Genomic DNA, 11612 nt, shown 5'->3' with positions numbered 1-11612 from the left:
CTACTCTATAGCTGTTGCCACGGCATTCATGTATAAGATGCATATTAACAAGCCTAAAAATCTGAAATAATATTGAGAACTCTGGAATGAAGCATCTGGAGTGTAGGATCTAGCAGATGATACTTATCTTAATCCTACAGGTAAGAAGCTGCCAGCTTTTGCAAAAACAAGTCTTTAGATATATTTTGTATTTATGCAAAAGAACAATGTAATTGAAATTGCTCTGTGAAACTCAATTTCTTTTCCTAGGCGATATCTCAGTGCTTTGAAGTGCCATTGTGATGTTGTATCTGTAGATTTTTAAAACAGAAGAGCAATCTTTGTGCCTGAAAAATCATGTTCAGATGCATCCTGAAGACGCTGAGGTTCCTGGCATTATCTGTGTATATACTCTTCAAAAGTTTCATCCAATGCATATTTCCTCCATGCAAGAAGTCTTTTGCTGGGGAAATAGTGCTTATTACTGGAGCTGCAAATGGGATTGGAAGGCAGATTGCCCTACATTTTGCTCCTCTGGAAGCAACCTTGGTTCTTTGGGACATTGATGAAGAAGGTAACAGAGAAACAACCAGATTAGCCAAAGAAAATGGAGCTAAGCAAGTGTTTGCCTACTACTGTGACTGCAGCAATAGGGAGGAGGTCTATGAACAGGCAGAAAAGGTAAGTTACAGCTTCTGGCTTCTAATTTTCCTTCTGGCTTGTGGTTTTCTGCTTTTTTTAGACCTGGAATCTTAGAAACTATGCATTCAGTAACGGGAGGTAATCATGTACGATGATGACTGTTCTCTTATTGACAAGTAACTTCTAGATTGAACTTAAACTATTTTGTTGTAAAGGAACTGGGTTTAATCTGTTCTGTTGAGACTTACACATTTCCAGTATTCCTTGTAAGGTGGCAACTTCTTTTATATTAGAAGTGTGGTATATGGCAGAGATTAACGCTATGAATGAATTTGCTAGCCTTCTAAATTTCTGTAAGATGTCAAGAAACAACAACAAAAAAGGAATAGAACATTGTAAGGGGGGAGGTCCCTTTGTAGCAAACTGCAGACACCTTACCTCATTCAACCTGTTCCATCTCCTCCCCTGAGCAGGACAGGGGAAGAGGGAATGTGAGTTGTGGTCAATCCCTAATGCTTTGTTTCCGCCATTCCTTCATGGTCACTCCCTTCCCCTGCCCTGCATGTATCCGGAACTGCAGCCCTCATGCTCAAAGTACTCTTTTAGTTGTACTTGCTAGCAGCACTTGGGGGCACACATGACCAGCTTTACATGGAAAAATAATTTCTGTTGGAGCAGTTGGTGGTAGAGGTTAAGAACCACAAGTGGCTTCATGGTACTACTTGCACGGTGTGATCAAGGACGTATCTATCATAATAACACTTCTGCAGAGATGAACACACTCTGGCCTCTGCTGACCCACAGTGCTCAAGGAAAAAGATCTTTGCAAATTATTTCAGTATTACAGGTCAGGTTATCCTCACCATGTGTGTCTCTTATTATTACTCCTACAATTGCAGTCCATAAAAAGAATTCCAATTATTTCAACATTCTTAATATCAAGATCTTAACATTATCATCTCCCAGCAAGTTGCAGGATCAGTCGAGCAACTTGTGATCAGCACTTCAAATGTGATACTTGATCCTTATTCAAAATGATACTAAAATCAAACTGCCATTCTTCCAGAATGCTATTCTTGAAAGAAAAAAGAAAAACAAAACAAAACAAAACAAAACAAACAAAAAAAAAAAAACTTAAGAGTTCACCAAGATCAAATATCTTTTAAAAAATAACATTTTAAATTGGCTTTAATTCCCTGTTGCCATAAATGCTGACTGCTTCCTGGAGTGACATGCATCAGAATGATCAATTTAAGTTCATGTAAGTAATATCTCTGCTGGAATTTTCCATTGATGGTGTATATTTTGAAGTAAGTGATCTCTGTTCTCAGTTTAACAGAGACTCAAACTGTTTTGTGCATTCAGACGGTTCTCAGCCTCCAGACACATTAAAAAGGGCTCAACCTGCAGAACTTGTTGCGTCCATACTAGTGGTGAGAACTCTGACATGCACAGACTGACCTACAAGTAGAAACTCAAAGAGCTTTTTCAGAGTCCTGAATTGATGTGAAGGTGTTGAATTATTATTAATTCTACCAACATCTTTTCAGGTATTTCTGTGAATTGAACAGGCATATAGGGGCCAGAATTTTATTTTCTTGAAGTAAGATCTATTCAGCCAGGAGCATCCTCTACCACTGGAAATACATGTAACTTTTTATTAGTAATATGAAAAGACTTCAGCTTGGAAACAGGAGATAAACCAATAGCAGAAAAGTTAATTTATTTGGTTTTGTTTGAGAAATTCACTGCAGAATAACTTAGATATGTTCCTATAATGGAATATTCCTATAATGGAAGCTTTATTTCTAGCAAGCAAATCAGTGTACTGAAGGAAGAGAACTTAGAAAAAAACTGATAAAAAAAATATTAGCAGATTTTTGGAGTCAGAAGTTTCGACCTGGGAACTCTGAGGGAAATCTGATATACATTTCATGAGCTACAAATGCATAGGTGATGTATTGCTTACAAAAGGTTTCAAACCCAAGAGCAAAAATAGCAAATACGCCAGTTCTAAGTGAGAGGACACCAAGAAACTACAAACCTGTCATACAGAAAAAAAACTGATAGAAATGATAACAATAAAAAAAAAAAAAAAAAATAGACACCTGAATAAATACATAGTGAAGAATAATCAGCTTGAGTTTTGTTCCTGCAGGCTCCTGTGAAATATTTTGGAGTTCAGAAAGCAATCAGACAAATTCAGGGGTTGGGGGGAGGAGGAAATAATCATCAGCATATATTAAATAGAAAGATACAGGCACCATATCTGGCTCAGAAGGATCCTAAGCTGCAGAATGCAAAAACCTGTGGCGTGCACTGGAGGAGACCTTAGTGTCCTTGTCCTTTCTTACTGCTTTCCCCCATGAGCCAAGGGCTGAGAGCCTACAAAGACCTTTGATCTGGCACACTAAAACAGTTCCTATGTACCTATGTTTCCAATACAAGCATAAACAATTGTAACTGTCACTAGACTGCCATCATAAATGAAGCACAGAAGGCAAGTACACTTTCTAATATTTTTGTTCATCTTTTTTTTTCTTTCTTTATTATTATTTTTTTTAAATTCAGGTTAGAAGAGAAGTTGGGGATGTTACTATCCTAATCAATGATGCTGGCATACTGCACACCACAAAGTTTCTTGACACTCCAGATGATGTTTTTGAAAAAACCTTGAAAGTCAACTTCCTGTCTCAAGCTTGGGTAATGTATTTTTTTCTTTCCCAAGGGCCTGAAATGCACAGCCAAATATTTCAGGCAGATTGGAACACCTGGTTTGGAAACGGGTGGCAAGGGCCTTGACTGGGGAGAATTCATTTTTTTAATCATCCTGTAGTTGGATACACACAACATTGACAGTTTGTCCCACCGTCTCTCAGTAACGTTCACAGAAACCTACCTGTTCAGTGTGCTAAACACAAAGTCTTTGTGCACCTCTATTGTGAAACACGTTCTTTCTGTATCAGCTGTGGCTGAAAATACTGCTATGGCTGCTAACTTTTCTACTCCTGATGCTTGCAGACATAAGACAGCACTGTCTAGCATTAAGGACACATACCCATGCTGTTTGTGTTGTGTCAGACTTCAGGTTGTGCTTTCATTCCTAGTCAGTGTCTTCTTGATGTATGTAGAAAACTGATCTAAATAGTATGTGTTTGCTTTGCTTTGTTCTCTTTCCTCTGGGGGAATTTGATGCTATCTGGGGTCTCAGTTGTCCCTTATGTGTCTCTGTGAGGGAGTGCTGCCCTTGCCCCTCTTGCAGTTCTACTTCATGTGCCTGAGCGCGCAGCCTGCATCAAGGAAGAACACAGTGCTGCAAAATGCCTCACCAAATGGCACTCCTCAGTGGAAAATCATTGCAGGCAAAATCCTCTAATCATTTTCCAGCCCACAGCGCCTCATTTTTCCACATACCGGAGACAAAGGTGCTGGGGGAGATGTTCTTCTTGGCAGGTCTGAAGAGACACAGAGCAGGAGGACAGCGACTGTGGGCCCCCTCACTGGCAAAGTGCGAGCCAGGCACACATCTGCAGTGGAGAACACATTGCAGTACAACTCAGCTATTGAAAAGAAAACTGTAACTGCTCCCATCTTTTTTCATCTCTTCTGTCTCGTAAAACACTGGCGTCCTCCTTAGATAATTAGTACTAACCATCACGGCAGTTTGAAGTAGTAGAAGTAGCCAGGAAGTAGTTTACAAACAGGGCTTGCAGCCAGCTGAAGTGTCCATTGATGTGTTGGCTTCTAGCTCCCTCTGGTGTTCACATCTTTACTAATAGTCAAAATACTCGAACTGAGGATCCACGCGCAGAGAAAACAAAAACTTCATCGTTTTTAATAATACAATTTTAACGCTGACAGCTGAAGCTGGGGACCTGTCATTCAAAGAAATGTTTCCTCTCCTTTATGAATTCTTGCAGAGACTGCAGGTCACTTTGGTGCCTTGCAGAATTATGTTCCAGAAAGTAAATCAAATTGTAAAATCTAATTTGGAATCCAATAGTTTTAACGCATCTATCTGTTATGGTATTTTTTATGTGTCTCTCAGACTTGCAAGGCCTTTCTTCCTGCCATGATCGCCTGCAATCATGGACACCTGGTCACCATGGCTAGTGCAGCAGGGCTCTTGGGAACCTACAGATTGGCAGGTTAGTGTCAACAAATGCTATTAAAAATTATGTCTTTGTGGCAATATCCTCTCCTAACGATCTCAGAAATGCTTGGCTTAAGCTGTTTGTACCGACGTGTTAGCACTCAGGAAGAGCATGGAGATAGAAAGGTGTATCAGCAAGTAGTGGTATATGGAAGAGGAATATGGTGATGTGTTGTCCATTTGGCATGGGAGTCACTGCTGATTTTACTAGCTAACTGCAGCCTGTCTTATCTCTGCAGAAGAAGCTTGTACACGTGCAGCAGGAGGGAGCCCTGCCTACAGGTTGTCTAACAACTTCTGTTACTAGTTTTTCTGCTGGTGGATGTTTAGAGTCCTGAAAATATGTGGGTTATACCTGGAACTATACACCTAGCTGGAAAATGTTTTTCAGGTTCAGAAGACACTTGGCAGAATTTGCAATAAAATTCTTTCAAATTAACTGTGTTTTAAGCTATGTAACAGCTCCGTATTCTCAGCTGTTTCCTTCAGGAGAGCTGGCTGCTGCATCCTGACTATTTCATCAGCATGTGTGTACTGCTCAGACTCTCTCAAGCCTTTCTGACTGTAGCTCTGAAGTTACTCTGTGAGAATGTGAATTTCACATCAATAAGACTATTTTCTTTCTTCTCCTAGTTGATGGTTTTGTTTTGGTGTATATTTGCCACCTATTATCATTGGGTCAGATTCTGTGTTGAGAATGGGACAAGTCTAGTTTTTACCATTTAACCATAAGGCCTATGACGTAGGCCTGTGACTTGCCCATCCAAGTGTTGTAACGTTATACACAGCAGCTATGCATGTTTAGATTGTTTGTTTCTACCTCCTGTAGGCAAGTTCTGAAGAAGAACAAACCCCCTGATAAAATCAGGCCCAATGTAGGTCACACTACACAGGACCTTGCAAGTTCAAGTTTTTATTGTCTCAAAGGAAGGAGATTCAATGTGTCCATCAAGCAGCAAAAATTAGACAGGATTCAGTCTTCCCAGGCAAATAAAATAGTATTCATAGTTGCAAGGCAATATCAGAAGGAGAAATAATGTGTTGAAGCAGTATTTGTAAGTAGGGTATTTAGGTTGTACCACGAGAAATAATTTTTACTGGCACATAGTATCTGATATCAAAGAGTGAAGACCATTCTGAACTAAAGCAATGTCTGGCTTGCATATGAGTGTCTGGGAGTGGATATAAAATGTTAAGTAAGGCCATCCTATATCCCTCTACAGTTCACTGGAAAAGTCTTCAGGAAATTATTAATCTTATCCTTAGACACATCTACACCAGTCATGGTCAGGACCACTGACATTAAGAGTTAGTATCATCAACATGTGTAGCGTCCCTAAAACACTAATTCAAATCTTCTAAGTCATAACAAATTAGTACAAGGTTGTAAGTAGTATTACAAAGCATTAGATTCAGTATATAATACTATGGTGTTTTTGAGATATTTTGTATGTTTCTTTGTTTCTCTGCTTCAGATTATTCTTCTAGTAAATTTGCAATCATTGGAATGATGGAAGCCATTGATTCAGAACTGGATGAGGCAGGAATACATGGCATTAAAACTACAATTGTTTGCCCCTTTTTTGTGAATACCGAATTAATTAGAGGTATTGAAACTGAGTAAGTAAAACTTACATTATATATTGTTTCATAAGTAAAAAGTCATCTCTACTCACTAGAAATGCTATATTCAGTCTAGCTCTTATAAGGTTGACTTGTTTTTAATTTAGTATTTGGCACACACACAACTGTATCTCTTTGATAAGAAATCCAAAGTTTGCCTGCAATTAATAGCTGACATGCCTCAGAGACTGTGCAACAACATTGAAATCAGGGAATGGTTAGGGATACGTGGCAATATTTTAGGCAGATTCACTTTCCAGCAGACTGGGCACTGCTGATGTTCTTTGCCCCATGTAATTTTGGTACTGTCATTACTATTATGACTGCTAGGATATTTGTCACCTGTCAGAAACAGTTCTCCAGTATTAGCAGATATTGTACTCCTCTGAGAACAGCTGTGGTATAAGTATCTATGCTGCTGTATTGTTCTAGTGACAGGAGAGGCTGCAGGCACTGATTCAGACATTGCAGCAGTGAATAGCAAGCATCCTTGTTTTTTTCAGCACTCTGTTCCTGCTCCCACCACTCATCATCCTGTAGAGGCATGTATTATGCAGAGCTCCTGCCTGGAAACAGGCCCAATCCTGTTTATTTAGCTGCCAACCCAAAATCTAAAATAAGAAAGAGGTGTGCAGAGGGCTGAAATCTTATGCGTACAACATCATAAACCACAGATGAGCTGGAATTTTTCAATGCCACAGACAATGTGGGCATTAACTTCTGAGGGTCTGAGCTGGCCTTGCACAAAAGTTATTCATCTGTCATTAAAATTTGCAACATCACCAAACTTTTTTCTATTTGCTATGATTATAGAAGCAGGATTGAACAAGCAGAACAAGCAGGATTGGACACTGCTTTCCATGGCTATTTAAAGAGGAGGAGAAAAATTCTTGCATTAAATGATTTCTGTGTTAGAATACATCTCAAAAGTAAAATATTACAATTCCATAATACTGTATTTCTTGTTCCAATAGGCACCCAATTTTACTTCCTATTTACGAGCCAGAGTATGTAGCCTGCAGGATCATAGATGCAATTCGAAAGGAAAGGATGTATCTGTTTATGCCTCCAACTTTACACCTTTGTGGTTTGAGAACGTAAGAACATGTTTCCCGTCTTCTATCATTTCCTTCTTTCCTTTCCCATATGCCTCCAAAATCAGCAAGGTGGTTTAGTTAAAATCTTCCTTTACTTAGCATCCTTGCAGTCAAATCAGCTATAGGTAATCAGTTACAAAGAAACAGTTTTGATAGTTTTTAATAATTTAATGGACTTAAATGGAATAATTTAATGGAATTAAATTTAATAATTTAATTCCTCTGACACCTTCTGTCTCAAATATACTTCTTAAGCTACAATTCAATGTAGAAATTAAAAATTTCCATGGGATGGTACGCTGGGAGCACTGCCTGGACTACAACTGTCTGCTTACAGTAACTACCCCCACCAATGCTGGGCTTTCCACAAAACTGCTTGTTTTGTATTTATTTTCCCCATTTCTAATATGGGAGTACCAAATGCATTATTGCCAAACGTGAGAAGTAATGTGCATGTGTTATGAATTTATATTAGTACAGTGCATTTTTATTTCACTTTATTATTATCTTTTTTAAGTGAGGCTAACTTGGTGTTTGTCTCATCAGTTTAATTCCCAGAAAAATCATACTGCTCCTGCAATCTTACCTGGGGGTCTACAACAGCTGGGACAAGGTCATAGGTCGGAAGAAGAAAAATTGAAGCCATAATATTTTCAAAACCTTAAGTGCCATCAAACTGGGTTTTTTCGGTAAAATCGATTTTTAAGCTCGTTCATTCTTTGACAGAAAAATTGCTTCTTGTATAATCCTTGACATCACTCAGCATACAATATAATTCTAAATAATTGTCTTTTAATCACTGATTCTCAGCCACAACCCTCTCTCTCATTTTGTGACAGCATGCTGCTTACATACTTATCTGAGCTCTCAAAAATAGTCAGTAAAACCAGGCATAGATGCTTGACTTCATTTCTCACTCTTTGAATTCTCAATTTCTGAGCATCATTTCAAAGCACAGGAAAAATACACTATTGTTCATGCATTAAGAAAAGCCATAAAAAAAGTTTAACGTCACTCACATTTTAGGAATCTTAGAAGACCTAAACAAGGTTTAGTGAATGCCCCCTCCCTGGAAGCATCCAAGGCCAGGCTGGATGGGACTTTGAGCAACCTGATCTAGAGGGAGATGTCCTTGCTCACAACAGGGGGTTGGAACTACATGATCTTAAAGATTTCTCCCAAACCATTCTATGATTCTATGATTCTGTATCATCAGTTAGAATAAACAAACCATGCAAAATTGTTCTCAGTAGCCCCAGAATGCTTTATCTTATATTAAGCAACCAAGACAACTTTCATGGACTATATTGCTGTCAGAGACTGAAACTTCAAGGAGATAACCTGTTTGTTAGTGTGAAATCTGTGAATCCTAGAAGAAAAAAAAGTTCAGGTAGAAGGATTGGTGCAGTTATAGGCTGACTCTTGAGAAAATCTCTTCTTGCAACTGAATGGAAGTCACTCCATCTCCTTCAGCCATCTCTCCATGTAAATGAAGCCAGAACAAAACAGTCACAGGGGAAAAAACATTTAAGGAGAAGAAGATATGGAATTAGTTATGCCAAAGTATGCTGGTACTTAACAGATAAAAATCAGGTCTTATACAAGCTTTTGGAAAATGCTAACAGAGTTTACATGACAGAAGATAAATTTCCAGCCCCAAAGAAGGAATGTATGAAGCACAGTTATAGAATTCCGCCCTGAGGAACTAAAGACCCCTCTAATTAATTACCTACTGCCTGGGTTTGTCACCATATTTGTACTTATCTAACCCCATGCTCAAGTGCTTCCTTTCAGCTGCAGGTTTCTATTAAAGGACACACTTTCACTAAACTGTACTTTCTGAAATCTCGCATTTTTCAAATCACACATTCATTCAATACATCCTCTGAAACACCCTGTGGATATTTCCCCTATGAACATTTTGTCTGAGAGCAGCAGAAAGCTGTCTGAAATTTGGCTCTTTGGAAAACTAGGTTCATTGATTTGAAAAACTCCCCATCGTTAAGATAAATGTCCTTTTTTTCTGACTAATGAGGCAGGAACAAAGTCTAAATTGCTGCCTGTGAATAATGATCCTATTTCCTCAGCTGAAAATAAGTACGTGAATATTGGGATTCCTTTAATCTGAATGAGTGTTGTAATTTAGTTCTCAGTCTATGACTTTGTTTCAGTAACAGTATGAAATAGCATGATGTGTTGCTTGTGAACTTATTGTGAGCCTGCACATGTTTGATATATAAATTCATTTCTTTGCATGGAGAGCATGAATGGGGTTTGCAAGGTGAGAGGCAAACAGATGAAAACCTTCTGTAAAATGAGACTCCCACTTGAAGTAGTGTTCTGTTAGGGACATTGAGATTTGGTGGACTGATGCTCATTAAAAATCTGGTGTGTCAGAATTAAATGCTTGCAGCCAAAGAACACATTGGACACAATAAGAATGGAGAATAAGATATAGGAAACAATGCTTTATTTTCTAAGCTGCATTCCACCCACTCTGCACAGCCACTCTGCAGAGCCCTGTCCTCCATGGCTGCACTCTGAGCCAAGAGCTCTCTTTGGCTCCATTTCTCCTGGCTAATCAGCTTGGCTCAAGAAGGAATTTATAAAGCTTATGCTTTCTAAGGCTCACAGTGATTTGTTAGATCTTCTTATCGGCCTTAGAAATCAGTAACTCATTCTTTTCTGTGAAAATATTTCATTACATATTTGTACAGAAAAGAGATGTGATAGATGATGTCATACAACCATAAAACTGCAAGCCAAAACCTTTCTATTAATGTCCAGAAGACACAATGGGATGCTGTTCTGGGCTTTTAATAAAAAATTATCAGTTTGTGTTTTGAAACACAGTCTCATGCTTGAGAAGCATCTCTGAGATACTGGCAACTCGTCAGAAACGTATGCTTTCCCCTTTGAGGCTTTTGCCTGGTTCACTCCACGCACAAAGAACGTCGCCGGGGAAATGCTGCTGTTACTGCAGCTGCAGCTGGGACTGGAAGGCAGCTCATCCTGCTCTTTTTCTCCCTGGGGAACAATCCTGGTGAAACTGTTGACAAAGAAACAAACACAGTACCCATAGCAGCCCTAGACTGTCAACCTATGTAGCTGCATCAACAGAGAGGTGATTTGTTATATCAGATGAGATATTGCTTTTCTCTCTTACTTCATAACCCTTAGTGAAATATTCTTTCTTAGAGCGTATTTTGTGTATAGAGACAGTTGTAGAATCATGTTTCTTATAAATATCAGCCATATTCTAATTACAACCTTTCTGAGCAAAGTAGTATTTAAATAATTGTAGGTCATTGTGTAATGTTAGAAATCCTTAAATAAACCTTAGTAGCATCCACACACAAATGTAATTGTGATCTTTTGGATATTTTACTGTCACTGAAACATCTGACACTGCCTGTGACACTGCCTCAGACATGGTTCAGCTCTCCTGGCCATACACAGCCTGCTAGCAGAAGCTTGCAGTCATTTCAAATAGTACATTATTTTGCCTTCTTAGAAAGGCCTCAGGTGACGCTGCACCCCCAAACAACATAATGGTGGACAGAAGTATTCTGTTAAAATGGCTAACTCAGTGATTATACCCATTTCCATTTAAGCTAAAAGGGTCCCCATAGTTCTGACACATTCCCAACCTCTTGCTGATGGCCAGCTGACTTCTCCCAGTATAATCCTGAGGGAAAGGGACCAAGGGATCCAGAAAAAAGAGAAGTCTATCTGAAGTTGCCTGCTGCCATCCTTAGCACAACTAAGTTAAAATTGTTGCTTTTGTTTGGAAGCAAAGACTCCTTCCCTGAAAAATGCTGCTTAGTGAGCTGCTTGATCACATTAAGAGGCAGCCTTCTCATATCGCTGCAAGATTCCCTTTATTGATGTGTATTCTCTCACCTGAGTGGTCCCACAGCACTCAGTGCTTTTTGTCTCACTTGGGCTTGGCCAACTGAAGGCAAAGTGGCAGACTCAGTCTGTTGGCTTGATTGCCCCACTGTTTTATGGTGGCATGAATTATAGAATCATAGAATCCTTAGAGTTGGAAGGCACCTGTGAAGGCCATCTACTGCAACTCCCCTGCGATGAACAAGGACATCGCAGCTACATCATGT

At 39.1% G+C, this 11612-nt stretch overlaps 1 protein-coding gene across 1 annotated transcript; it reads left to right on the top strand.

The window, feature by feature from the left end:
• The first annotated feature begins 262 nt into the window (after positions 1-262).
• On the top strand, positions 263-8158 carry LOC128090713 (epidermal retinol dehydrogenase 2-like). Its single transcript, XM_052703211.1, has 6 exons — positions 263-660; positions 3193-3324; positions 4670-4769; positions 6250-6394; positions 7372-7494; positions 8041-8158. Exons 1-6 carry the CDS (start codon positions 337-339, stop codon positions 8132-8134), a joined length of 918 nt encoding a protein of 305 aa, XP_052559171.1. The 5' UTR covers positions 263-336; the 3' UTR covers positions 8135-8158.
• The last annotated feature ends 3454 nt before the right edge of the window (positions 8159-11612 follow it).

This window comes from Tympanuchus pallidicinctus, unplaced genomic scaffold, assembly GCF_026119805.1.
Source record: "Tympanuchus pallidicinctus isolate F22 unplaced genomic scaffold, pur_lepc_1.0 scaffold5, whole genome shotgun sequence".
NCBI lineage: Eukaryota > Metazoa > Chordata > Aves > Galliformes > Phasianidae > Tympanuchus > Tympanuchus pallidicinctus.
Note: the sequence above shows the minus strand (reverse complement) of the source record. Positions and strands in the feature narration are given on the sequence as shown.

Bases quoted from the DNA above. Each gene is read 5' to 3' on its own strand.
- LOC128090713 (XM_052703211.1), top strand. From the start codon at position 337: ATGTTCAGATGCATCCTGAAGACGCTGAGGTTCCTGGCATTATCTGTG. The intron at 661-3,192 runs GTAAGTTACAGC...TTTTAAATTCAG, and splicing joins TCTATGAACAGGCAGAAAAG to GTTAGAAGAGAAGTTGGGGA. The intron at 3,325-4,669 runs GTAATGTATTTT...TGTGTCTCTCAG, and splicing joins ACTTCCTGTCTCAAGCTTGG to ACTTGCAAGGCCTTTCTTCC.